The following is a 27,626-nucleotide window of genomic DNA, read 5'->3' on the forward strand; positions in this document are numbered from 1 at the left end:
ACTAAAAAAAATCTGTTGTAATACTTTAATTACGTATTTCTGTTATCCTTTATCCATTTAACGTATTTTACCATTTTGCATTTCTTATTACACCACGTGTAATGTGTAACTCAACTTAGTCACCACCTCAAGTCTTCTTACTTCACCACATGTCATTCCCTTCTTGTTGATCACCTCACACCGCTTTACGGAATTTATTTCAATCTCCCTTATATATATATACATATACTTTCATAATTTCTTTACATTTTAACCTACGAAAAATAATAACAATAATATAAGAAAATATAAGGTTTTATTAACAAGGAAAATAAAAGTTTTTAAAGTGATAATAATAATAATAATAATAATAAAAATATGGCATCACAACAACAAAAAAGAAGAGACAATGTGCAAGAAGAGTTGGCTAAGGCAACTAATGCCGCGGCCGCAGCCACGACGGCGGCGACCGGGAAAGGAAGCACGGTGGTGGCAGTGGGTGTGAGTCAAAGTGGTCAGCAGATGAGCCGTGAGGGGAAAGTGGAGGATGATAAGACTCATTTCGAGTCGATACATGATAAAGTGAGTGGGTTAGATATTAAGGTTGGTGAAGATGAGGAAAGGAGGAGGTTGCATGAGCAAACGGCGAGGGATACGAGTCATGGCGAAGCGAAAATGACGAGAGGTGAACATTTGCCCACGCAACAAGCTCATCTTGTAGCTGAGCAAAGGTATGATAATACTCCCTTATGTTTACTTCAGTTTTACTCCCTTTATCTCAACGAATAGTTTACATTTGCTTTATTTTGTGAGGAAAAAATAAGTCAGTTAACTAAGATAGAGGGAGTAGTCTAATACTCCTAGGGTTTGTTTTGCCTAGTAAAGAGGAATTTCCGTTCTAGGGATGTAGAAATTCCGATGATTTGCATTCTACATGAACTGAGATATACGGCAGTTAATGTATTGTACAACTGGTTATATATACAATGTAGTTGAGCTTTATTATAAAGTTGTCGAATTCTATTAACAAAATTATCGAGCTATGGTATATATAAAGTTATTGAGTTTAATAGAATAATTATTAAGCTCAATAACTTGGTAAAATAGTTCAACAACTTTGTGTAAGAGCTCAACAACTTTGAGGCGGTTGTACAATGCTATTATACAACTGGTTGTAGGATAGTATTTGTGGATATACGGAGTATGAAATTGTTTGTTTAAAATACGGGAAATTCACATGAAATCTTTCATAGGAATGTAGGTAAAGTAATACTCCTATATGAATCTAGAAAATTATATTCGACAAAAAAAAAAAAAAAATTATTATTATTATTTGAATCTATAATTTACGGTTAAAGACTCTTGGAGACCTCCAAAAATCAAAAATCAAATGGGAAGAAAAAATATACTCCTTCAATTGTAGTCAATTTTACGTTTACTTATTTTTTCCCTCCCAAATTAAGCGTAAAAATAAACTTTATTTACTTTATTTTCCCTTTACAAGTAAATACAGTTAATACCACAACGGTATAGAATCTGAGTTTTATGTTAAAGTTTCGGCGTTTCGTCTTAAGCAATCCGAGCTGCATCATAAAGTTTCGAACTCACCCATCTAACCATAAAAAAAATTAAGAAAGCTCAAAAAAAGTCACACAAACTAAGTTAAGTTAGATACTACCTCCGTTCCGATCAATTGTTGTCCTTTGATTTTAGCACAAAGACCCAGGAAAGGGAAGGAAACCAATTATAAGATGACGAGTAGACACAATTGAGTCTCAAAGATCAAATTGCTAATTAAATGTAATCCTAAAATAGAAGGGATAACAATTAACTGAGACATTCAAACTGAAAAAGGACAAGTGATCGGGACAGATGGGGTATATATAGGATAATATTTGTGGAATATTACTCGTGACAAAATAAAATAAAAGAATATTTGCATAATATCAACCGGGATTATACCGACATTATTTTGCTGTAATTTTGTAAATAACTCTCCGTCCTGGTCAATTGTTGTCTTTTGGTTTTGGCACAAAGATTAAGGAAAGAGGAAGGGGACAATTACTAAATGACAAATGAAACAAATTGAATTTGAATTGATCAAATTGTTCATCAAGTTCATTCTTAAAATAGAAAGGACAACAACTCACTCTAATATGGAAAAGGATAACAGATGACCGGGACAGAGGGAGTATTTCTTTAGTCAAATTCCATTTAACAAGTTAAAGAATTGTATGAAAGAAGTCAGCAGATGATAATTATGGCATATGTATTGTTGTATAATGGATTAGGTATGGTCAAGCGAAGCAACATGGGGCGGGTACAGAAACGGGTGGCAGGCAACAACATACAGGAACAGAAACGGGTCGTTCCCACATCTCGACGGGTGGGAAGCAACAAGGATCTCATATGGAAACCGGTGGTAGACAACAAGGTGCAGGCTTAGGAACAGGTGGTCAAACACAGATGGGTGGTAAACAACATGGTGCAGGCACAGGAACGGGTCGTGTTCAAACTGGTCGAACTGAAACTGAAACCCGCACTGAGACTGAAGGTAAACAGCATGGGACCCACACGCAGACAGGTGGTCAACATCGTGCACGCACTGAGACAGGTGATAGACAGCGAGGTATAGGCGGCACAGAAACGGGTGCAAGGCAAGAACAGAAACCAGGAGAACAGCATAAAGAGCAGCACCAGACTCGTACCGAGACTGATGTTACTCGGTCCAGACAAACTGCGCAGCAGAAGTCGAATGAGCAAGAGGCCGAGGAGAGGTACTTAGTTGAAATCTAAATTTTTTTTTTTTTTTTTTTTTTTTTTAAAAAAAAAAAAAAAAAAAAAAAAAAAAAACCTTTGTATAGCATTGATTTCTTCTAATGCTCTTGTTTTGGTATTTGCTAGGTACAACAAAGCACAGGAACAGGCTGCAAATGCTGCGTATCACGCTACAGAAGCAGCAAAACATGGACTCGGAGCAGCAGCTGCTAAAACCCAACAGGGTGTTGGAGCAACAACTCAGTACATTGCAGAAACAGCAGCGCCAATCAAAGAGACTGCGGCGGAGAAGGCGCAACAAGCTAAAGAAGCTCTTGCAAGTGCAGGTCAGAAATCCAAGGAATATACCCAACAGACTGCACAACAAGCCAAGGAATACGCCTCAAAGAAGGCGGAGGACATCAAAGCCGGGACTTATCGTGCCTCAGAGTATGCTGGTGAGAAGGTCGCCCAGGCCAGGGACACGACAGTCGACACAACAAAGAATGTTGCGGGGTATGTGGGCGAGAAAGCCGCCCAGGCCAAAGACACCACAGTTGACACGACAAAGAATGTTGCCGGGTATGTGGGTGAGAAAGCCGCCCAGGCCAAGGACACCACAATTGACACAACAAAGAATGTTGCCGGGTATGTGGGTGAGAAAGCCGCACAGGCGAAGGACACCACTGTTGACACAACAAAGAGTGTCGCGGGATATGTGGGCGAGAAGGCGGTGGCAGCTAAAGACGTTGCAGTTGAGACAGGGGCGACTGCAGCTGGTTATGCTGGGAAGGTAGCGGAGGAGGTTAAGGACCAGGCAGTGGTGACGGGGTGGGGTGCAGCCCATATGACTACCGAGTTAGCAGTGGAGGCCACGAAAATGGCTAGTGGGGTGGTCGGGAAGACGAAGGATGTGGTTGTGAGTGCAGCTCAGAAGGCCGCTGAGTTGGCGGAGACGCCCATTGTCATGGCTAAGGACGCTGCAGTTGATACCGGCGAGAAGTTGGCTGATTATACTGCCAGGAAGAAGATGGAGGCCGAGCGGTACAAACAAGAGATGCAATCACAATACGCGGAGGTTGATTTCGAGTGTCTTTATATCGTGTGTTTAAGCATCTAGTTGCTTATGCTTAAAACTGATTGTGCTAATGAACTATTGCAGGAGCTGGAGAGGAGGTATCCTACATCCGGTGGCGAGACAGGGCACAAGTTGTACGAGAGAACCACAGAGACGGTCAAGCAGAAGACAGGGCAGACAATGGATGGATCTCAGGAGAGCGGTGAACTTGGTGTGACAAAAGAAACGGGTCAGGGTGTGCTTGGGGCAATAGGAGAAACAATAGTCGAGATAGCTCAACATACGACTGATCTCGTTGCTGGGGCCGTTCCAGAAGCCAATGTTTTGGAGGAGGAGGAGCGTCAACAGAGCTAGATTCGGATGGTGTTCGTCACTTAATTCTAGTATAGTAGTCTGTTATTTCGGGTTTTTAAGGTTTTGCAATGTTAATCGGCTGGACCGAGAGAATAAATCGCGTCAGTTGTAAATAAATACCTTTGTATAGTCTGTTTGGTTCTGGTCTGGTTTCAAGCTTTTATATGTTCAGTTTCCGCAATTGGTTTTCGTTGTAGCACAATAGTGTGCATGTAGATCTGCAATTAATCAAACAACCAAAAGGGAACCGGTGAGTCGAGGGTGATCAGGAACCAAAGGTACAGTGTTTCCACTACTGTCGCAATAGATAATCCGACAAATATCGAATCGTACTCAAAAATAGAGCTTATGTCAACGCAAAATAAAAACAAGCTTGTGTTTGAGAGAAGTGCAACTGATGAAATCAGATTTGACATCAGAAATAGCACAACTAATTTCTTTCTTTTTTTTATTTTATTTTTTTATTTTTTTATTTTTTTTTATTTTTTTTTATTTATTTGATTTAAAGAAATTAATTTATTTATTTTTCTCTCCTTTATTACACACTTTTTCAACAACCACTTTCTTATAGATTTTACCTGGTTCATTCCGGATCCTTAACTCTATTTCGGTTTTTAAAAATCGTTTTAATCTTTTCTCTTGATTTAAATTTTAAGTTTTTATAAAAGAAAGACGGAATTCGATTTTAAAACCCCTTAGTTCACCTTGACTTTACATTACATTTTCGTTCTCCCTTTTTGTTTTTCATCTTCCCTTTTTATTCGCATTTTGAGGCGTGCGTTCAACCATGGACGGTTCGAAAGGATGATTCATGTCAGCCGACCCCAAATCATTTTGGGATTAAGGCTCTGATGTTGTTGTTGTTGTTGTCGTCTAAGGCGAACTAGATACGTTCCATCCACTATTTCACCACCATACGGACAGAAAATAAATTATGAAAATCGCAACTAATTTAAGAGGTAAAGTCATAAGAGGCGACATTTATAACCTGAAATTAAATATGATCAATATCACGTAAACAAACTGTACGACTGTACGAGTTCAGCGAGTATAGTGAAAATCGGCCATGAATCAGAAGAAAAGGGCAATTTTTTAAAGACCACAGCATAAAGATTACAATGCTCGTCATAAACATACAACAGAATAGCCTAAGAGGGAGCAAACCAGTTAAGCCATTTTATACACATGCAAAGAAAACTAAATCTAACCTTGAACAGTCTAACATCGGAATACAAACTAGGGCCGAGACGCTCTCCACCATTATGCACATAAACAAATTGCAGAAACCGGCTTGGAAAATGAATTTCTACCTACCAAGTACTACATGAGCAGGGAAGACCTCAAGAATGGTCAGAACTGTACAACCACCACCTCGATATATGATGATCGAGGTCATCTTATATCGAGTGATTAATTCCACAAAATGGCTCTACAGAATGAAAAATCAACACAGGAATTCCTGAAGAGAACTCAGCTGAAGAGCAATGCTATGTTTATTATATCTTCAAGTTTAATGACTCCGAATTTTCCATTTGAATCCTATAAAGAGCATCACAGAGACTTACAGAGAGTTATGAAAGCGAGAACAATGGTGCAACGGTATATGACAGCAACCCAAGTACCCAACAGTGCATATGATGGCAGCGGTATCAATCTCCAGGAGCAGCAATGCTGTGATCAACGGACAAACCAAATTACACACACGTAAAAAATTATTTACATAAAGGGTTTTTTGTCAAACACAACCTTTAAAAAAAAAATTCTTCCAAACACCACCTTTAAAAAAAAGTTTGTAAAACACAACCTTTAATAAATTTTTTGTTGTCAAACACGACTTTTTGGCCGAAGGACTTAACATTTTGTAATGGGGTAACTTTCAGTCGATGTTTGAGATAGCAAACGCTGTCGGTTTGAGGCGTTTTTGGACTCATTGGAAAGGTGGAAATACAAGCTTTCCAGGGGTTATCAATACGATGGTCAAAGGCGGCCTTATATGGGGTCTATTGTTGTGTAAAGTAAGGCTGGTCGGAGAGATTAGCGAGAGGTTATGGTGCTTTGTTTGCTCTGAAAATTAGTATGTAGGTAGCAGGGAGTGTAAGGTAGGCCGTAGTTGTGTTGTTTTTTGTGTTGTTTGTTGTAAGTGCTGGTTTGAGGTGAGTGAATTGACCCACAAAAAAGAAATCCTACTTTGACATTCTTTTGAATTATATATCAGCAAGGGGGTCATTTGAATCTTGGAATCTTCGGGCTATATGTAAACACTGCCGCACCTCCTGAAACTGCAAGGAGGTGAGGTCCCGCAATATATTTGCATTAAGTTTGAGCTTCCTGCAGTTACATATGCGAAAGGATCGAAGAGACGACAAGCATCGTATCAATTCGGGGAGGCATGTGAGATACTGACAGTCTCTGAGTTCTAAGTTTTCAAGGGAGGTCAAATATCGCATCCCCTTTGGCAGCTTCTTCATGTCCATATCTGATAATATTAGGGTTCAAGATACCACTTTGTTATTGAATCAGGTAGCGCTGCAAGACGCTTATTATGAAATAGATCAAGATACCTTAAATGCAACAGATTACCTATTGAATTTGGCAAAATCTGGATGTTTAAATCGTGCAGATCTAATGTCCTAAGAAAATTCCAATTCTCTACTAGTTTAACTACCGGAAAGTTGATCTCAAACCCATTTCGGACATAAGAGCGGATCTTACACTTTGAGAAGATGCTAGTGTTACATTTACTTCCTATGTGAAATATGTGATGAGCTTCATCTCCTACATTGGTTTGGATAGAATTTACAGCAACAACACCCTTTCCTGCTACCTTTTGAGCAACATCGTGAATTAGGTCATGGATTTTGAATGATTCGACACCTCCAATGTCATTCTTTATTACATCTTGAAAAAAACATCTTCGTAACAAGATTGAGAAATACTCCTCCCCAACATCTTCCATGCTCTGACCTACATCAAATGGAACTATGTATCCTTGTGCCATCCAAAGCCTGATCAACTTTTTCTTCTTTATTATGAGATCCTTGGGGAACAATGCGCAATAGGTAAAACAAGTCTTTAATGGAGATTCAAGATTATCATAGCTAAGTTTTAGGATGGACATAACCTTATTATCTCCATCATTAAGCTTGGCTAATCCGTATTCTTGAATGAATCTCCATTTACTTTCATTTTGCCCATATAAAAGTGTGCCCACAATTCTAATTGCGAGAGGAACATTAGAGCAATGCTCAACAATCTTCTGACCAAGCTTAATTAATTCAGAAGAATTCACATCATCTTGACTCCCCTTATCAAAAATGCTGTCATCTCAAATAAACGCCATGAGTTTTCAGGAGACAAACCTTCTAACTCATATAAATGTTTCTCATCGACCACCATTGCAGTCCTTTCAGAACGCGTGGTTACCAAAACCCTACTTCCTCCTCCACAGCTCATTAAGAATTTTCTTAAACCAAGCCACTTTTCACGATCTTCATTCCATACATCATCCAAAACTATAAAGCATCTCTTCCCTCCTAAAAAACCTAGAAGTTTCCTTTGTACCAAATCCATTGATAAACCATCATGTTTGTCACCAAAGGCTGATTCTAAAATCCTAGCAAGAATAGTTTTCACGTCAAAATCCTCCTTGTTTTCATCAGACACACAAGTCCATAATTTCAAAGGAAACTCGGACCTAACTTTCTCATCATTAAACACAAGTTGGGCAAGCGTAGTTTTCCCCAACCCTCCGACTCCCACTATAGAGAGGAAAGAAACTCTATCTTGCGAACCAGGATCTAAAAGCATATGGACAACTGATAACGGGGTTTTGTCGCACTCCCCCAATCAAACAATTTACTCAACTAATGTAGTAGGGTAGTCGAGGTCGAATCCACAGGGAGCATGGGTGATTACTAATTGTCTAAATTCTCGTGCTTAGCTAAGTCGGAAATATTTGGATGAGGTTTAAAACTAAACAACTAAACTAAATAAAATAAAATGCAAAATAACAAAAGATGATAAATGAGTAAGAGAGGATTAAAGTTGTAAATCAAATGAATAAAAGGCCTAGAACTCGGTTCTCCCACAACAATTCGTAATTCCACATACTAATTCCCTAGGCTAATCACTCGGGTAGACAAGCAAGGAGGAGATGACTCTAATTCGCCTAGAACCTCCCTTCCGGGTTCGCAAAAGACACTAGCTACTCCAACTAACCCCCCTCCCGGGTTCGAAAGTTGGTATTCCTAACTCAAAACCCAACAACCACGAAAACATGCATTTTTCCAAGGAGGTCAAGAATTTGGTCAAGATCATTAAGTACTCATCGTATTCCGGGTCATCCCACTCCTCCTTCCGGAGGTCGATTTCAAACGCTAGTCTAGAGGCACCCTCCCTCGGTTCTCCCTTCCGGTCTCAACCTTAGTTGGTGACAAGGTCAAATTTCAGGTATCCAATTTACAACCTAACCAACTCCCGTTGGTGGACAAGGGTCACAAGTCGACACTACCCAAAAGCCAAACCTTAAACATGCAAATTCCTCTAAACTACCCTCACCAATTTCCCCAAACAATTAGCCCTTATAGGAATCAATTAGTGAAACTACTCATGTCGGGTCAAACCGAGTCCTAGTAGAAGACTACTCACAAATCATGGTACCAAGAGCAATAAAAATAACAAAGATGGTTTCTTTATGCATAATCATGATGGAAGTGTAAATTCTATTACTAATCATGCAAATACCCAACTCAAATTACAAGGAAAGACAATTTAATTCAAGGGACAATGAAGATTAAACTTAAAGGCACAAGCTTTAACTCAATAAACACAAAGACTCAATCTTTAACATGAGAAATCAAAGATTCAATCTTGTAAACAACAAGGAGGAGTAAGGAAGAGATGAACAAGAGAGAGAATAACAACAATCTAACAACAAAGATAGAATTTTAACATAAACAATTAAGATAAAACTTGAAAGAAAAGCAAATGTAAACAAATGAAATTAGGAAGAGAAATTATACCAACTCAATAGCAAAGAAAGGAACTTGGATTGAAATATGGAAGGATTCTTCAATTCTCCAAATACAACCCAAAATTATTAATTGTAAACTAATGAAAAGAGAAGAACTTGAATGAACAAAAGAACAATTACACTAATATTTAGTAAAGATTACAAGTTTGATTGAAGAAATATTAAGAGGGAAATATTTAGGGTTCTACAAATATTGAGAGAGTAAGAGAGACTAATTTCTAATCTAATTCTAAGGTAGTGTAATGGGAGTAATGAGTAAGTGTATACAAATGAGAGAGAAGCCTTATATAGCACCCTCTAATAACAAATCTAATTAGACTAATAATAATAATCTAATCCTAATAATAATTCTAATAATAATAATAATAATAATAATCTTAATCTAATAATAATAATCCACTAACTAACCCACTAACTAAATGCAGCAAAACTAATCACGCACAACATTTGTTCTAACCCGTCAAAAACTTGGGAAAAACAGAGCAGGGGGTCTCTGCCGGCCTGGGCACCGGTAGCGAGGTCATTAAATAAGGGGAAGAATTAAAGGAGGCGTGTTGGCTGCCGGTGAGCCGACAGAAGGGCCACCGGTAGAGAGCAACGATAATTGATGCGCGAAAATGAAGAGGTGCGTTATGTAATAGAAGAGCCGTTACTCCATATATTCCAAGCAAGGCAACTTATCTCATCTTTCCCATATATGTATAGAATATAGCTGTTATAATATCTTTTCCGTAAATATCGACATATTGGTTTGTATATAAAGCCTTGTATGTACTATTGTAAGGGCACGTTCAATATAATAATAATACAATCATTTACCTTCCAAATTCTATTATGGTATCAGGCTAGAATATCACGTTCATTGCCTCTGCCGTTTTCACTTCTTCATTGTCGTTCTCGATCTCAATCATTCCGTCATGACGAATCCCGAAAATCCACTAACACACCCGCACAATCCACATCCGACAACCCAAATAAGACGATCACACCACCTAATCCCGACCAACCATCTTCTACTTCTCCATCAAAACCACATGACGCCACTACCGAGGAGCCTACTCCACCTACACCCAACGAACCAGCTCCAAACCAACCCGATCCCCCAAACATGGGAAAAGGACACCGAACGAAAATTCCAAACTCCCGTCTCAAAGGCTTTGTTCAACCACCACGAGGCCCTTCGACACATATGCTCAACTCTACCACATCATCCTCAGGTACAAAATATCCTATTTCTCACTATCTCAATTACGACAAATTTTCCACTACTTACAAATGTTTTCTAGCGGCCGTGACCGCCAATCACGAGCCTAGCAACTTTCGTGATGCTATGCAGGTACCGCAATGGAAAGAAGCTATGAAAAATGAGATCGACGCGCTCGAACGAAATCAAACATGGACTCTTACAGATCTCCCTCCAACAAAGAAAGTCATCGGCTCAAAATGGGTCTATAAAATCAAATATCATGCCAATGGCACCATTGAACGATACAAAGCTCGTCTCGTAGTGATGGGAAATCGACAAGTTGAAGGAATTGACTACAATGAAACCTTCGCTCCCACCGTTAAAATGGTAACCGTCTGAACACTCCTTGCTATTGCCGCCGCGAAAAATTGGGACCTCCATCAAATGGACGTCCATAACGCTTTTCTTCACGGTGACCTTACCGAGGAGGTATACATGAAACCACCCCCTGGGTTCTATCCCAACACAAATGGGAAAGTTTGCCGCCTACGTAAATCCCTTTATGGTCTTCGACAGGCTCCGAGATGCTGGTATGCCAAACTTGCTTCTGCTCTTAAAGTTTACGGTTTTACACAATGTCCCTGATGGGGCATATTCTGCACCGCTGACCAAGTCAACATATTGAGCAAGGTCAAAGATATCCACAGCAAAGTCAACGACTTAGACAGTCTAGCCGATGCAGCCCATCGGCCTGTCACCTGGGTCTCGGCCAGGCAACTAGCCAGCCGGGGCACATATCTGCGTACTCATATCCAAGACCCCTCGGTCGGCCTGCCATGGGTCCATCGGCCGAGGGTAGAACGGTCTTTCCACCTGCTAGCCACTTGGCCACTTGGCCACTACGTGACAAAAGGTGCAAGTCTATAAATACTCCTCAACCCTCGTTGAGGAAAGGATCCACAATTTAACCTAAGAATCACTATTCATCTGGTAATATCTTCCTTATCTCTCTACAATATACAATTAGCCAAGCAACAACTTACCCTCTATAAGTTTACTGACTTGAGCGTCGGAGTGAGTACGCTCGGCCAAAGCCGAGCCCTCAGTTTGTTCATCGTTTCAGGAAAGATCAAAGGAAGATTCAAGCAAAGACGTCATTCTACAAGCCACGGGTGGTAACAATACTTGCTCTGGAATTACACCCGGAACAATTGGCGCCGTCTGTGGGGAAAGACACTAGAAGCTAGTCACATTCATTCCCGAAAACAAAAAAAATAAACACAAAAAACCCACCCCAAAAGCCAAGAAGATGTCGAAACAACAAGAGGTATTCGTAAATGACGAAACCGAGCTACACCAAGATGATACTTTCCACCATTCTGGAGTTGTGCAGCCCTCCACCGGCGGAGTAATCCAACCGGAATTCGGGATGCCAAATATACCAGATGCGCCGCAGCCCGCCGACCATGTCACCATCATGGGACACGTGGTTGATGCAGCAAAACTGAAGATGCTCCTGGACCTAATTGGGAGTACGCCGGCTCATACTGTCACGCCGACAAGAGCGGCGGAAACCGTCCAGGAGACCAGGGCCAAGAATGTGACTCCGAGAAACTTGAACGGAGCGCTAGGAGAAGCCGACCCTGCCAAGACGCCGGATGAGCCCAAAGTGGTCGTGGTAGACCTAAGTCCTTCTCGCACTCGTGAGGGGACAGCGTCGCCGCGGCACAAACGAGGCACACCCCGGAGGAGCGAAAGAAGCCCGACTCAGCAGAGTCGGAGAAGAAGCCCGAGCCGGAGAAGGAGTCCTTCCCGCTACGAGGAGAGGAGCCGGACTAGGAATGCGAGGAGCCGATCGCCGCGTGTCATTCGACACGTGGTCAGACAGCCCCTCAGTGCCTATGTCCTTGAAACCGCCGTGCCAACCAAGCTGAAGTTGCCGGCGTTCACATACAAAGGGGATAGCGACCCCACCGACCATGCCGAGGCCTTTGAGTCGTACATGTCGGTGTGGGAGCAACCCGATGAAGTTTGGTGCCGAGTCTTCCCAACGACCTTGCATGGGATGGCTCAAAATTGGTACAAGGGGCTACCCGACGGCTCGGTATACTGTTACGCCGACCTAAGGGACGCCTTTCTAGCCCTGTACTCTTGCAACAAGAGAAGGGCCGTGGAGACATCGGATCTCCTGACTATCAGACAGGAGGGGGCGAGTCTCTACGAAGCTATGTGAAGAGGTTCGACGCCAAGGTTCAACAGATTCGGGAGATTAATCCCGAATTGGCGCTTCCATGATCGATGAAAGGCCTCCCAAGGGGAGACTTAAAGAACGAGCTCATCAAGTACGGAGGCCTGGGCATGGATGCCGCCAGGAAGATGGCCGACCGAGCCATCAAGGTAGAGGACTATCACAAGACCTGGGTAGGCCCCAGTGAGGCCGAGCCCTCAGAAAAGAAGAGCCGCCGGGAAGACAACCCGGATGAAGAACACCGTGACAATAATCGGTCACGGTCCAGTGAGAGACGCCGCGACAATAATAGGTCACGGTCTGACAGGTCCGCCAAGAAACAGAACTCGGCTGGTGCCGGGGGGAGTTCAGGAACGTACTACCAGCATCGGTACAAAGATCGCACCCCCCTGGTCGTATCGGCCGCCGAGGTCTTCGCCCTGAGCAAAAACGAGGGCCAGAAATGGGAAAGGCCCCCAAGCCAAAGGGGGACGGTGACACGAGCGCGATCGTGAATACCACGGCCACACCGGTCACCTTATCGACAACCGCCGCATCGAAGAATGTCATTGAAGAGCTGATCCGGAAGGGGAGCCTCGGCAAGTATGTTGCCAAAGGCCAAAAAACTGACGCCAGCGGTTCAGATAAGAAATCCGTCTTTGAACGGATAGGAGTGATCCATGTTGTCATCGGAGGCAACGAGAACGGTGGGTCCGCTCATGGGCACAAACGGCACCTGAACGAGCTGTATCAGGCCATCAACTTTGTGCCCAACACAGCGATCCCCGCTTCCAACATCCCCGATATGACTATCGGAAGGAAGGACTACGAGGGAGTCATCGCCCCTCACAGCGACCCACTTGTAGTCAACTTGGACATATCCAACCACCTGGTGAAGAGGTGTCTGATTGACACAGGCGCCTACACGAACATCATGTTCAGGGAGTGCTTCCTCAACCTCGGCCTGAAAGTCAAGGACTTGAGCCCCTGCACCAATCCACTGTACAGCTTCTCCGGGGCCGGCCTGGTACCCCTGGGGTCAATCAGACTGACGGTGATGCTCGGCGAGGGGAATGCGGCTAAGAATGTCCTAGCTGAGTTCGTAGTCATCGACGGCTCGTCCGCCTACAACGTCCTCATAGGTCGAGTTACTCTAAGTGAGGCCGACGCAGTGATGTCCATCCGGGCCCTGACACTAATGTATGTCTCGGACCGGGGGGAAGCGCACAAGCTCGTCTCCAAGGACGAGAAGGACGAGGTGGTCAACGTCCAGATATCTGCCAGAGGATGCAACATGCAATCCCTCAAAGTGGCAAAGAAGTCAGAGAGGGGGAAAAGCCCATCCTTACAACAGGAAGGCGACCTCATGGATGCAACTGACGGCTGACGGGGAAGGTGTGCCTTTAGTGAGCCATTAGGACACTGGTAATCACGCGAAAACTTTGTATAGCGGCGGAGGTGTCCAAAACAGCTGTGGGCACCCCGACGCATGTTTATATCTAATGAAAAATCGTCCAAAGTCTTCCATCAAAATGTTCATTTCCCCCATAGTCTCTATCAAGAAACAGACGCCGGCTCACACTGTCACACCGACAAGAGCGGCAGTCGCAATCAAGAAACAGACGCCGGCTCACACTGTCACACCGACAAGAGCGGCAGTCGCAATCAAGAAACAGACGCCGGCTCACACTGTCACACCGACAAGAGCGGCAGTCGCAATCAAGAAGCAGACGCCGGCTCACACTGTCACACCGACAAGAGCGGTAGTCTCCATCAAGAAACAAGCGCCGTCGCAGTCACCCCAAGTAGTAGACGCTACGGCAGTCACTCCAAGTGGTAGACGCCACGTTAGACGCTATCAAGAGGCAGACGCCGGCTCACACTGTCACACCGACAAGAGCGGTAGTCACCATCAAGAAACAAGCGTCGTCGCAGTCACCCCAAGTAGTAGACGCTACGGCAGTCACTCCAAGTGGTAGACGCCACGTTAGACGCTATCAAGAGGCAGACGCCGGCTCACACTGTCACACCGACAAGAGCGGTAGTCACCATCAAGAAACAAGCGCCGTCGCAGTCACCCCAAGTAGTAGACGCTACGGCAGTCACCCCAAGAGGTAGACGCCGCAGCAGTCACTCCAAGTGGTAGACGCCACGTTAGTCGCTATCAAGAGGCAGACGCCGCCTCACACTGTCACACCGACAAGAGCGGCAGTCATCGTCAAGAGGTAGACGCCACGACAGTCACGGCAAGCGCAGTTGATACTCGCAAAAGCGATCAAAACGCCTTAAAAGCGTTTAAACACAGTTGGGATGCGCACTCTAGACTGCCTCGGTCAGGCCGAGGCGGAAGCAAACAAAAAAAAACAACTCAGACGAAGACGAAAAAAGACCCCGGCCGAGCCAGAGGCAAAGTGAAGACGTTAAGTACAGTTGATACGATCAACTATTAGCGCAAGGAAACTCAAAGTGAGGTAAAGACCTCGGCCAAGCCGAAGGCAAAAGAAACGAACTCTTATTAAAAATGATAACAAGTTACAAGTGAGGAGAATACAGACGACGGCCGTCCCTATAGGGATAAGCCAAAACACAACCTACCAAAGTTGTACAAAATACAGGGAAAGAAAAGCAAAAAGTTACAAATATGTCATTTGAAGCGCCAAAAGATGGCTGGGAGGAAGGGCTTAATAATTGGCTCCCGAACTGCTGAAGCAGATCTGCTATAAACTTGTTCTCATCAAGCAGCACATGGTAGTGTGTGAGGAGCTGAAGCTATCCGAGACGCCGGGCGAGCCTGGTGACGACCGCCCGTCTCCCTATGCCTGTTGCTGCTTGCCATCAGCAGCGGTAGCAGCATCTTCTTCAATGGGCAACCCAGCAGCGTTCTTAGCAGCCTCAGCCTTAGCCTCAGCAGCCTCAGCTGCCCTCATTCTCTCGGCTTCCTCCTTGGCCGCCTTAGCCTTCTCAGCAAGGGCCGCCCTCTCCGCGGCCGCCTCTTTCTCTATCTTCACCCTCACCGCCTCCTTGGCCTTCTCCTCCACGGCTTTCTCCTTAGCTTCGAGCTTGTCGTCAAACAGCTCGTCAAATTTGCCCCACGGAAAGGAACCATCAAGAGGAAAGAGCTCCCCAATCACTTCCCTGGCAGCTTCTTCGGCCAGATCCCGGTATTCGGCACACATGTTAGGGAGCATGACGGTTTGGAGCGTCTCAATGTCCTCCTCCTTTTGCCTGATGATGGCCTCTTTGCTCCGAATCACCTTCCCCTGGATCTGAAACTGGCCCTTGAATTCGTTCCTCTGCTGGAGATAAAGGTCGGCGTGCCTCTGAACAAGGTTACACTTCTCCAGCAGCTTAACAGCTTCGGCCGCCGCAGCCTCGGCCTTGGCTCTCTCAGCCAGGACCTCCTTCTCAGCGTCCTCCCTGAGTTTTCTCTCAGCCAAGAGCGCCCTCTCAGCATCTCCCCTAAGCCTCTGCTCATTGAGGAGATCCAGCTTCGCTGACACGGCCACCTGCTTAGTGGCATTACGCTCAAGAACAGATTGAGCCACGGCTTTCTCCTGCTCTATGATACGAGCACCGGTCAGCTCGTTCCACCTCGCCAGCTCCTTGATCAGCTTCGTGCCTTCCACTATAAGCTGGGAGACGGAAGCCTTCTGGGATGAAGAGTCAATGGTGACGCTTTGATCACCAGCCTGCACGGGGTTTCTCTGCACTTGCTGGGAAGCCTTCTGGGATGAAGAGACAATAGTGACGTTTTGATCACCAGCCTGCGCGGGTCTCTTCTCCAGTCGCTGCTCATTAAGAGCAACGGCCGACAACGAGTGATCTGCACAAAATTCAATTAAAGCATCCATGTCAACATACATGGACATACCAGAGAGCTTGTCATCGGAAACGTCTAATAAACCGGTTAAATCTGGGCCACGATATAGATATGTACCGTGCTTGGCCTTCTTGGCCGGAGGACGCATTTCCTTGCTGGCCGCAGTTTCAGCAGTAGCCGGAGCAGGCTCCTTCCTCTTACGGACAAGGGGAGATTCCTCCGCATCAGAGTCCCCCCCATCAGTAATATCAACGATCTCCACCGTCTCCTTCTTAGGAGGGGGGATGGGAGGTGGAGCCAGTGTCGACGTCGTCGCCGCCAAAGACTCTGTTTTCCGCGTCCGGCGCGCCATGCTGCTAACGACCTTCGCCTGAGCCTCCTCCATATTCAAGCCCTTCAGTTGTTGATCCATGAGATCATTCGGCGACGTTCTGCGGGCACGGGTTAAAGCCTTAGGGTGCAAATTAGCAACGGTCTTATCCTTGTTCAGCCCCATTCTCCGAAGGATATCCTCAGACAGGACTGGTCCAAAGTGGTCTGCAAAGGAAACAAGGCAAGAGTTAAGTAGAAGAAATAAATCGAAGTTCAAACAGAAACGTTGAGAGCAGAGATGGGCCTCACACCGACCCCACTCACCCTGCGCTAGGGCCGGTATGAGGCCGACATGGCAGAGCGGCTCATCCTGAAGAATGATCTGCGTTGGGGGAATCCATCTTTTCGGCACCCCATTCTTATCCGCCTCAAAAAGCCTCATCGCCAGCTTCTCATCCGCCTTAAGAGGGACCTTGCTAGCGTCCATCTTAAGCTTTTTCCGGGAAACCCATCTGTCATGCTCCGCCTTAGTCTCGCACCGCAAATTAACTTGGTGCTGGAAAGACCGGGGCAGCGGGTAGTCATTTTGCACCTCAACATACACCCACCGACCTTTCCAGTCTTTGCAGGAAGAAAGCTTATCAGCGGAGACATAACCCGGCTCCATTTGTACACTGTACCATCCGACGCGACCAGAAAACGACGGCTTAAGGTGGTGAAGCCGACGGAATAAATCAACCGTTGGAGCCTCTCCCTTGAAGAGACAAAGCCAGACAAAGCCGACTATGGTCCTAACGGCCAACGGGTGCAGCTGGCCCACGGCGACGTTCATGGCCCTAATGATGGCCATAACATACTCATTCAGCGGAAACCGGAGCCCATACTCCAAGTGACGCATGTATACGCCGGTGCAACCCGGTGGAGGGCAACAAACTGCCTGGCCCTCCTCAGGGACAACAATTTTGTATCCCCTGCCAAAGTGGAAATGGCCCTCGAAAAATGTCTCGCCGGAACAACTGGCGAACTTATGGGCCCAAGCACGGTCAAGACGGACCTTACAGGCGTCGCCGTGATCCATAACGTACTGCCTCCCCTCATTAGGGCGAGCCCTTTCCGCATCATCACCGTCATCATCGACATCATCATCATCCTCCCATTCCTCCAGAATTTGAGGATCAACTTCAGGAGAAGGAGACCTAGGGCCCCCAGACCTTATCAGGATGGCGTCAGGCTTCTCCTCCTCACCAAGACGCGACGGGGAACCCCCCGGCGCCGGTTTACTAGTTCCGGCATCAGCAGAAGACATGTTCACAACAATTACTTAACAAAATAAAAGAAAATTTGTTTGTTTACCTTGAAGAAAAACACTCGCCGGAGTAACGACTTTGAAGATTAGAAGAAAAGAAAGCCCTTGAAAGTTTAGAGAGACGAAGATTTTGGAGAAAAATTTGAGAAAATGAAATTGGTGGCCAAATTCACGGAACAACTGCCCTATTTATAGGGAAAAGCCCATGAAGAAGGACCAATCAGGGCACAGCCCATGAAGCGTCAGCCAATCATCGAACAGACACGTGTCAGACATGCAACCACGGAATGTCAATCGTTGCAACAGTTGAACGTCAATCAATGCAACAGTGACCAAGCGTCTTCAACACGCCCCTTCATATCTCTTTGCCTGTTCATCTTCCTCAACAAATTCCTAAGTATCTGCTCTCCGCCGGCCACATGATCAACCAAGCTAGGAAGCACCGGCCGGGGGCAATCAAAAACAACCGGCACTCTCAACCCTGGTCTCGGCCTGCGTCACTTTCTTTTCCACATCGGATGCCCTTTACGCATCCATGTGGAGGGGGGATATGGTACGGCCTATTAAGAACCAGGCCGAAGTAGAAGAAGCCGATACAGAAAAATTTTGCAAAGTACTTGCGCAGAATATACGATCAACATACATCGGAGCCCATACCACGGCATAGACTACGCTGGGGGCAAATTGATGGGGCATATTCTGCACCGCTGACCAAGTCAACATATTGAGCAAGGTCAAAGATATCCACAGCAAAGTCAACGACTTAGACAGTCTAGCCGATGCAGCCCATCGGCCTGTCACCTGGGTCTCGGCCAGGCAACTAGCCAGCCGGGGCACATATCCGCGTACTCATATCCAAGACCCCTCGGTCGGCCTGCCATGGGTCCATCGGCCGAGGGTAGAACGGTCTTTCCACCTGCTAGCCACTTGGCCACTTGGCCACTACGTGACAAAAGGTGAAAGTCTATAAATACTCCTCAACCCTCGTTGAGGAAAGGATCCACAATTTAACCTAAGAATCACTATTCATCTGGTAATATCTTCCTTATCTCTCTACAATATACAATTAGCCAAGCAACAACTTACCCTCTATAAGTTTACTGACTTGAGCGTCGGAGTGAGTACGCTCGGCCAAAGCCGAGCCCTCAGTTTGTTCATCGTTTCAGGAAAGATCAAAGGAAGATTCAAGCAAAGACGTCATTCTACAAGCCACGGGTGGTAACAATACTTGCTCTGGAATTACACCCGGAACAGTCCCTACGACCACTCCCTTTTTTCTATCACCAAACCCGCTTTCGAACTACACATTCTTGTGTACGTTGACGACCTTGTCATTTGTGGGAACAATACTGGGGAAATCACCAAATTCAAAACATACCTAAGTACTTGCTTCCACATGAAAGACCTCGGACCACTTAAGTATTTCTTGGGTTTGGAGATTGCACGAAACTCAACTGGCCTTTTTATCTCACAAAGAAAATATACCCTTGACATACTCGAAGAAACTGGGCTCCTCGGTGCAAAACCCGCAACAATACCAATGGAACCGAACCACCAATTAAGCCTTTCAACATCCGACTTGATACACGATCCCCAACCATACAGACGCCTTGTCGGAAAGTTAGTCTATCTTTCCATAACACGCCCCGAACTTATTTATTCAGTCCATATACTTGCTCAATTCATGCAAGCTCCTCGACTCGATCATTGGCAAGCCGCGTTACAAGTTGTTCGATATTTAAAGGGACAACCGGGTCAAGGTCTCCTATATAAATTCGGTAATATCCTGAATCTTCAAGCATACTGCGATGCCGATTACGCTACCTGTCCTTTGAGTCGACGTTCTCTTTCGGCCTACCTTATCTTTCTTGGCAGTGCTCCAATTTCTTGGAAAACAAAAAGGCAAAACACGGTCTCGAAATCCTCATCCGAATCAGAATATCGAGCCATGGCATATACCGTTTGTGAACTAAAATGGCTTAAAGGGCTACTGTCGTTTCTTTCTATTAAGCACGATAAACCTATTGATCTTCACTGTGATAATCAGTCGGCCTTATACATTGCCCGCAACCCGGTTTTTCATGAGCGAACCAAACACATTGAAGTCGACTGTCACTTCGTACGAGATGAAATCCGAAATGGGACTATTCGTCCAACCTATGTCCACACTAAGGTCCAATTGGCAGATATCTTTACCAAAGCACTTGGGCGGATACCTTTTGACAGTTTGCTCTCCAAGTTGGGCGTCTCGAGTCTCCACGCGCCAACTTGAGGGAGGGTAATAGAAGAGCCGTTACTCCATATATTCCAAGCAAGGCAACTTATCTCATCTTTCCCATATATGTATAGAATATAGCTGTTATAATATCTTTTCCGTAAATATCGACATATTGGTTTGTATATAAAGCCTTGTATGTACTATTGTAAGGGCACGTTCAATATAATAATAATAATACAATCATTTACCTTCCAAATTCTATTATTATGCCGGTAGCGAGACCTTTACAAAAAGGAGGAAAAATGGGTGTGTTCTGCCGGTTGAGGGAGTCGGCAGCCGGTAAGCCGGCACGGAGAACAAAGCTTCATAAAAGCTCAGTTTCGATCCCGAGTTCGAATCCGATTATGCTTTGGTGATGCTGCTGTCGGATTCGTTGCCGTCGGACACTGTATGAACGGAGGAGAGCAACGTGGTGGTGTGATTGTCGCAGGTTGCTGCTGCTGTTATTGGTGTTGCTGGTGATGCTCAATGGTGAAATGAAGATGGTGAATGATGTCGAGCTTATGGTATTTGGTGGAGTGATGAAGGTGGTGAAGTTGTTGATGGTGATTGGTGATCTGGGTATGGTTGATAATGGTGATGCGTGGTGTTTTGGTGATGGAGGCAGGGGAAGGGTGATGTCGGGTTTGAGTTGTTGCTTGAGCAGGGAAGCAATGGAGTTTGTGTATGATGGTGGTGTTTGAGCACAGTGTACATGCAGTACACGGATGAAGGGTGCTCAAGTCAGTTTGACTTCCCACGTTTGGTCAATGCAAGATTTTGTATTGACCCAACTTCATTTGTTTCCTTAATCAGTACCTACGAAATTAAAACGGTAAAGAGCAATACCAAATTTCAACAAAATAATATTTATTCACAATTATTATAATAAAACTAATAATTAGTAATTAATCAGTAAAATGAGCTATAAGACAATAAAAGCGCACAAAATCAAGTTGAAATAAGGTGCAAATGAGGGGTAAAAAATGTCACTAAAATACTGTTTATCAACAAACAACCCTATTAAGATCACATTCTCTCCCAACAATGAACAACCTCGTCAGAATACACATAGGAACAAGTCTCTTCCCTTTTCAGATAGCTTTAGCATCTTTGCTGTGTTGTTTAAGCTCAGCTAGAGTACGAAACTCATCGAACAAATCATCAGCATCATAAACAGCATCCTTGAGTTTCGAAATATAGTGTTGTTCAATCAGTTTTCCTGCAAGACTTATCCCTATTTCAGCGTCAAGGAGGACATTCCTGATGGTGGTGATGGTATCTTTGAGGTCGTCAAGTTGAGATTTGTATCCCCATAATGAGCAAATCTCTTTGATGGTGTCAGAATCCACTACTTCAATCAGTTTTCCTGCAAGACTGATACCTATTTCAGCCATTGTTTTTCAAAGTAAGGGAGGCTGTGAATGTGTAGGAGCAATATAAGACTACCTATACAATTACTGAAGTAAGTGGCCAAGTGGGTTTTTTTCCCCCGGATTTTTTATGGTGTACCCTTGTGTTTTCGCGAATTCTAACATATATCCGAAAATGGAATAGGCAAATAAATGACCGGGAGGGAGGGGGAGTATATTTAAAATTGAAATTTTCTGTATTTGCAAAACCAATTTATATTGAATTTAGGGAGTACCTTGTGTGATTTTGATAAATCGAGAGTATATCATAGAATTCGAAAAATGTAGGGAGTACAATCGCATAGAAAAACCTTTAGATCTCCAAAAGAGAGTACAAGCAAAAAGTATAAAATTAAAAAGCTGTTCGGAAACAAAAGTGGAGGGGTTCTACCTTCTCCGTTTACCCTCTCACAATTGATTAATTTAGTATATATCGTGTGGGGTCGAAAAGCAAGTGGATGAATGAAAAGAAACGGTTTTTTAATCGGTTGTAAGAGGAGAAGATCCATATTAATTCTCTCAAAAGTGGTGTTAGCAAGGTGCAAAGAACTTGACCATCATTTCTCTTTCAATCCTTGTCACTTTTCTAACCCACCCTGTCCTGTAATTATATGGAATTAAAGGTATATAGACTCTAAAACTGTTGTATTATTTTGTTCTATTAAGAAATAGTTAATACTCTATCTTAACTAGTCAGCAGAAGTCGTCGAACCTTCAATTTTCTTCTGTTAAAATGTTCGCTCTCCATTAGAAAAACGGTCAGATACCTTAAACAGTGGCGGATCTTGACCAATATCTTAAAGGGCACCAACTAATTTCTCAAGGTTCATATTCTGTCTTGTCTTGACCGTGGAAGACGGGATGTTTCGTCTCAACATTCTATGATTTCATCTGCCGCAGGGACGATGACAGATAAACAACGAAGATGTTCAACTAATTTAACAGGTAAATTCATACTGGGTGGTATTAATGACCTGAGTTTAAATTTCGTCAAAATCAAAAGTGCCTTTAAGACTCCCTTTGGACAAAAAAATGATAAAAACAGTAGGTCAGCCCATACGGTAAAAAACGATCACGTATCAAGATAAACGGCCATGTTTGAAAGACCATAGCGGCATCGTACCAACAAAAAAAAAAAAAAAAAAAAAAAAGACCATAGCGGCATATAGCAGAACGATTACATGCTTCATCTTAAACATACAACAGAAGAGCCTGCATTTCAGGCCCAGCAAATAAATACATCTTTCACATACCTAAGAGAGGGCAAACCGGTTACGGCAGCGTTTATACACATGCAAAGAAAGCTAAATCTAACCCCCTAAGGCTCTAACTAACCCTGAACAGTCTACAATGGAAATACAAACTAGGGCCAAGGCTCCCCACCGTTATGCACATAACCAAATTGCAGAAACCGGCTTGGAAATTGAATTTCTATCACCAAGTACTACTACAGTAGCAGGGCAGACCTCAAGAATGGTCAGAACTGTACAACCACCACCTCGATATATGAAGATCTAGATCTGAAGGCTTAAACTACCATCAAAAGTCACCAACGAAAACCTGCCAAAAAAGGGAGATTTTATTACTGATTCTGTTTACTAAGAAAATCAGAACATTTTTACTGCAAAATTTACGCGACTGATAGAAAACCCTTTTTCTAATCTTTGTTTGGATAAATGATAAAACGATTTGGAAGGGAAGAGTGGCTACCAATTGACATTATTTGGTTCAAAATTGAGTGAGATAGTACAATATACAGATTACAGAGTTAAAATGATATGTAACACTCCCTTTGTTTTCTGGATATGTTGTCGTCACATCTGGCGACTTTCAATGGTAGTTGGCACACTAAAACCCAATTTTGATAATTCCGAAAATGATGCCCTGATTCGGTACAAAAATACCATATACCATATACAATATACTCCTCCTGACTTACTATTTTTCTTTTGAGGCTGATTTATAAGGACTCACCCGAGTCACCACTGACCTTATTAGAGAACTACTTTGCTAAATGACCAAATCACCAAACAATCCTCACTCTCGTATCACCCCACCCTACCACCCTCAGGCAAGCAGACCCACCACGCCTCACTAGCTACTATGACCTAGTCACCACCATTGACCCACCAAATTGAATGGTAAAAAATGGCGGAACGTTTTAATATTATATGTCAGATTTGGTAGCGATCGGTTAGAAGAAAGAAAAAATCAGTACATAAGAAATATAGAAGTTCTGTCACACCGTCGTAAGTAGTAACTGGTAAAATTTGGTCCTCAATACATATCAAGGTACAATTTTTTTTTCCCTAACGCTAACATTATCCACTAGGACTCAAATTTTCTAACATTAGTACTTAGTAGCCCTCTAGGCCTCACCAAAGAAAATGGAAACAAAAACCAATTTCCATAAAAGGACCAAGCATGTAAGGTTCACAAATGGAAAAGCATTAATGCCTAATATGAACAACATAACTGCAAGATGAATTATCATATCTTTACCTGAAAAAGAGCTGACATCCTGTGAGCTAGCGTACACGCAATTGTCATGCAGTTGAACTATCACTATCAGAGTCTGCAGTGATATACATGACCAAATTATGAGTAAATGTGTTCTCCTGTTACGAAAGTTGAATCTACAAATATCATCGAAACTGCACTTAAATCATACCGCTTGAAGAAGATCCAGAATCACTGCTTGAGCTTCTTGAGCTATTGGATTTACTAGTATTGCCAGCTGGCTTTTCGTGTTGAACAGGAGATGACATATGGACATCCTTCTCTACTGCTTATTATCAACAGATTAGTTATTCCAAGGAGATGTTAAAAACAAAAAAAAAAAAAAAAAAAAAAAAGATAGAAAGAAAGCACAAAATGATGATGTAACAAGAATTGATATTTTGAAAACAGCATACCAGTTTTATTTTCTTTTGATTCAACCGCCACAGATGGAGCTTGCTCCTGTATTCAGATACGGGCGTAATACATCACATAACTCATCCCGCAAAAAGATTAACGCCTAGAACCATATCTTAAAATAACTTAATTAAACTTAATATGGAAGAAGTTATATTCTATACCTTGTCTGTTGTTGGTTCATCGCCAGCAACCTGGTGTACCTCGGTTGTTTTCTTGATCTTGTTGATGCTCTTTTTATAGTTCATAACAAACCTATCTAGCTCCCAAAGAGTTTCGGTATCAACACTATCAATGTCCACTTCAATTTCATCATCATTTTGGCAAAGTGACGGATTTCTCTTCCGAATAATCTGGACAACATTGTCTAACTTTTCTGAAGGCAAATTTTGTAGTTCAGTACTAAGCTTCTGTTTCTCCATGTATGTCATGTCTCGCTTATCTGGGTCCCTGGCCTTTGGCTTCTTTGGAACAGGTTTCCTGCCTCGAGGAGCGTGAGGAACTTTGGGTTTTTCTGCAACTTGATTTGTCATAGATTCTGCTCTATCCAGCGTCTTTGTCTCATTAACTGGAGGCAGCGGTGGTGGAGCTGGCAAAGAAGCCTTTCTTGATGTTGGGGTTGAAAGACTGGCTTCGTGATTTGCAGATGCTCTCAAATCCTGTATATAGTCTGTCTCGATACTGCCCCACTTCTCCTCAAATACGGTTAATAATATGTCCGCCATAATGTGAACATCATGCCCTTTTGGATTATATTTCATGGCGTTTTGAAACGTAAGTCTAACATCCTCAGCAAATTCCTTAGGAGACTTGTGCCAATTCGTATTTAGCCTAGATTTAACGGTACCCAAATCCATTGGATGTTTAATTATGGTGAAGTAATCATGCAGCCCGAGGGCCTTCACATCAACCGGAGTATTAAATACCCATCCGTGCTTGTGCTTCATCAGCTTATCAAGCAGCAGACTACAACTCTTAAATACCTTGCTTGATTGGTTCCCCATCCCGATTCCAGATCCAGACTCGCCATTCTTCTTCCCCACGCTTTTCGACTTTTTATTCTGTTCTGAAAGCGGAATTCTTTCCTTGCCCAAAATGAAGTCAGAACTCTGATAAAACTGATTTGCCTTTGGAGTCCTCTTCTCTTTCTCAACATTATCACTCACAGCTCCCTGACTATGCTCGGGAACTGTCACCCTCAGCTGGTCTACTGGCCTACCGTCTTGCCAACCCACAGAACCCACCTCAGAATGAACCCTCTTTAATTTCCCGGTACCATTTTTACCCTCGTTCCCAGAAGGCCTTAAATTATTACCACAACGTTCAAGCTTCTTAACCAACCCCCTTACCATATTAAGCTCACCTTCTAATTTTCTCCTCAGCTCCCGCCTTTCCTTCTTTGTCTTATATCCCAAACTAACTAAAACACGGTTCTCCAGGAAACCCGATCCGTCAATTCCGTTCTCCGTATGCATATTATTATCACTATAACTCAAGTTGGTCTTAATGCCCGGATGAGTTCGTTTAAGGGAAGAGGAATCGTCAGACGCAACCTCAGATCTGCTAAAACCACGCTCCCTCCTAGAATTCAGCTCTAATTGTGGTGGTAGATTTCGTGAATTTTCTTGAGCTATGTCGGTTTTAAGCCCTTTGAAAGATTTCCTACTGTAAACTTTACTATCAGCAAATTTCTGTCTATCCTTTGAATTACCTCCAACACCTTCACCACCACCAAAACCTGTTGCCATAACCCCCACCAGAACCCTCAGATCAGAAACTCCCCATCCCTATTCACAAACCATCTCCGCCATACTAAATCATCTAAAATGAGTAACAAAATATTAGCAATTTAGCCACGCCAAAACAATAAGAAACAAAAAACCACCAGACAATAATTCCCGCTATAACCTCTACACGCAAACTAGAATAAATTCATTTGCCAACAATTTAACACGACAATCACAATTCACATCATCAAGAGATTCAAGACTAATCCTAGCCACAAACTAAACGTAGCGGGGGACGCTCTAAAGCTTGTCCAAAACTTCTCTTCGAAACACGCTCAAAAATGTGAAACACTTCCTCAACAACCTTCCTATGTTACTCCGATACTTCACTTTGGTTACGTGTCACGTATCCAAAACTCCAACACGACAATAAACCACACTTCGACACTTCATTTTAAACAAAAAAGAACGCGAAAATTTCACACAAAATAACCGTATTCAACACTCAGACACTTCATAGCTTCACAGACTTACAGCTTCAGAGTTCAGACAATCACTGTAAAACCGTCTTCGCCCGAAAATGTTATAAGCAGGATTCACAACAAACCTAATCCCATTACTGATTACAGCAATCAAAAAACCTAATCAATCACAAATCACCCTAAACTCAATTACCAGAAAAATAATCCATCAAAAACACCAACAATTCGAACACAGCAATCAATAAACCTAATCAATCACAAACTTGAGCTCACTAAACTTCAAATCAAAATCACAACATCAATTATCAAAAAAACAACAAATTCATACCAAATCGAATCAAACCCTAATTTAGCTCAACAAAACAAAAATTGAACAGAAACGACAAGATCAATTACAATAATTAGTTGAAAATTAGTGAATTAAGTGAGTTATTACCTGAATAAATTAGGGAATCTTGGAAAAATTCGATCTATATCTCTCTAAAGTGTTGATAATTTGAGTTTCTCTCTCTAGAAATAGAGCTGGATTTTGGGTGGACTTGTTGCTTATCATAGTGTACCCCAAGTTGAGGTGTAAGAACACTTGCGGGAGTTCGAGTGTGTTACACACGTGGGAGTATGAAATGTCGGAAATTATCTTGTAAGATCGTTGTATGCTATAACCGTCTCGAAATGTTGTAATGTCCATTTAGTTTTTTTGTTAAAAATATATTTTTGCAAAAAAAAAAATAGTTTTTTAATTTTTAGACTCTATCCTCTTCTTAAAAAAATCACATTAAAC

General features: G+C 43.3%; 2 protein-coding genes across 4 annotated transcripts; one reads left to right on the top strand and one right to left on the bottom strand.

The window, feature by feature from the left end:
• LOC141610590 (transcription factor GTE4-like) lies at nucleotides 1-27,412 on the bottom strand. Of its 3 annotated transcripts, XR_012528359.1 has the most exons (9): nucleotides 27,282-27,412; nucleotides 24,801-26,457; nucleotides 24,636-24,681; nucleotides 24,392-24,505; nucleotides 24,116-24,295; nucleotides 5,734-5,839; nucleotides 5,377-5,597; nucleotides 4,289-4,386; nucleotides 1-254 (listed from the first exon to the last, which is right to left on the bottom strand). XR_012528359.1 is itself a non-coding variant. In XM_074428754.1 (6 exons), exons 2-5 carry the CDS (start codon nucleotides 26,382-26,384, stop codon nucleotides 24,267-24,269), a joined length of 1,773 nt encoding a protein of 590 aa, XP_074284855.1. In that variant the 5' UTR covers nucleotides 26,385-26,457; nucleotides 27,282-27,411; the 3' UTR covers nucleotides 22,869-23,280; nucleotides 24,223-24,266. The 3 variants fall into 3 exon arrangements, 1 of the variants encoding a protein (XP_074284855.1); XR_012528358.1 differs by lacking the exons at nucleotides 1-254; nucleotides 4,289-4,386 and having other exon boundaries at nucleotides 5,238-5,597; XM_074428754.1 differs by lacking the exons at nucleotides 1-254; nucleotides 4,289-4,386; nucleotides 5,377-5,597; nucleotides 5,734-5,839 and adding an exon at nucleotides 22,869-23,280 and having other exon boundaries at nucleotides 24,223-24,295; nucleotides 27,282-27,411.
• LOC141610591 (uncharacterized) lies at nucleotides 2,388-4,302 on the top strand. Its single transcript, XM_074428755.1, has 3 exons — nucleotides 2,388-2,756; nucleotides 2,884-3,814; nucleotides 3,899-4,302. Exons 1-3 carry the CDS (start codon nucleotides 2,389-2,391, stop codon nucleotides 4,166-4,168), a joined length of 1,569 nt encoding a protein of 522 aa, XP_074284856.1. The 5' UTR covers nucleotide 2,388; the 3' UTR covers nucleotides 4,169-4,302.
• Nucleotides 27,413-27,626: the final 214 nt, after the last annotated feature.

This window comes from Silene latifolia, chromosome 11 (assembly GCF_048544455.1).
Source record: "Silene latifolia isolate original U9 population chromosome 11, ASM4854445v1, whole genome shotgun sequence".
NCBI classification, from domain to species: Eukaryota; Viridiplantae; Streptophyta; class Magnoliopsida; order Caryophyllales; family Caryophyllaceae; genus Silene; species Silene latifolia.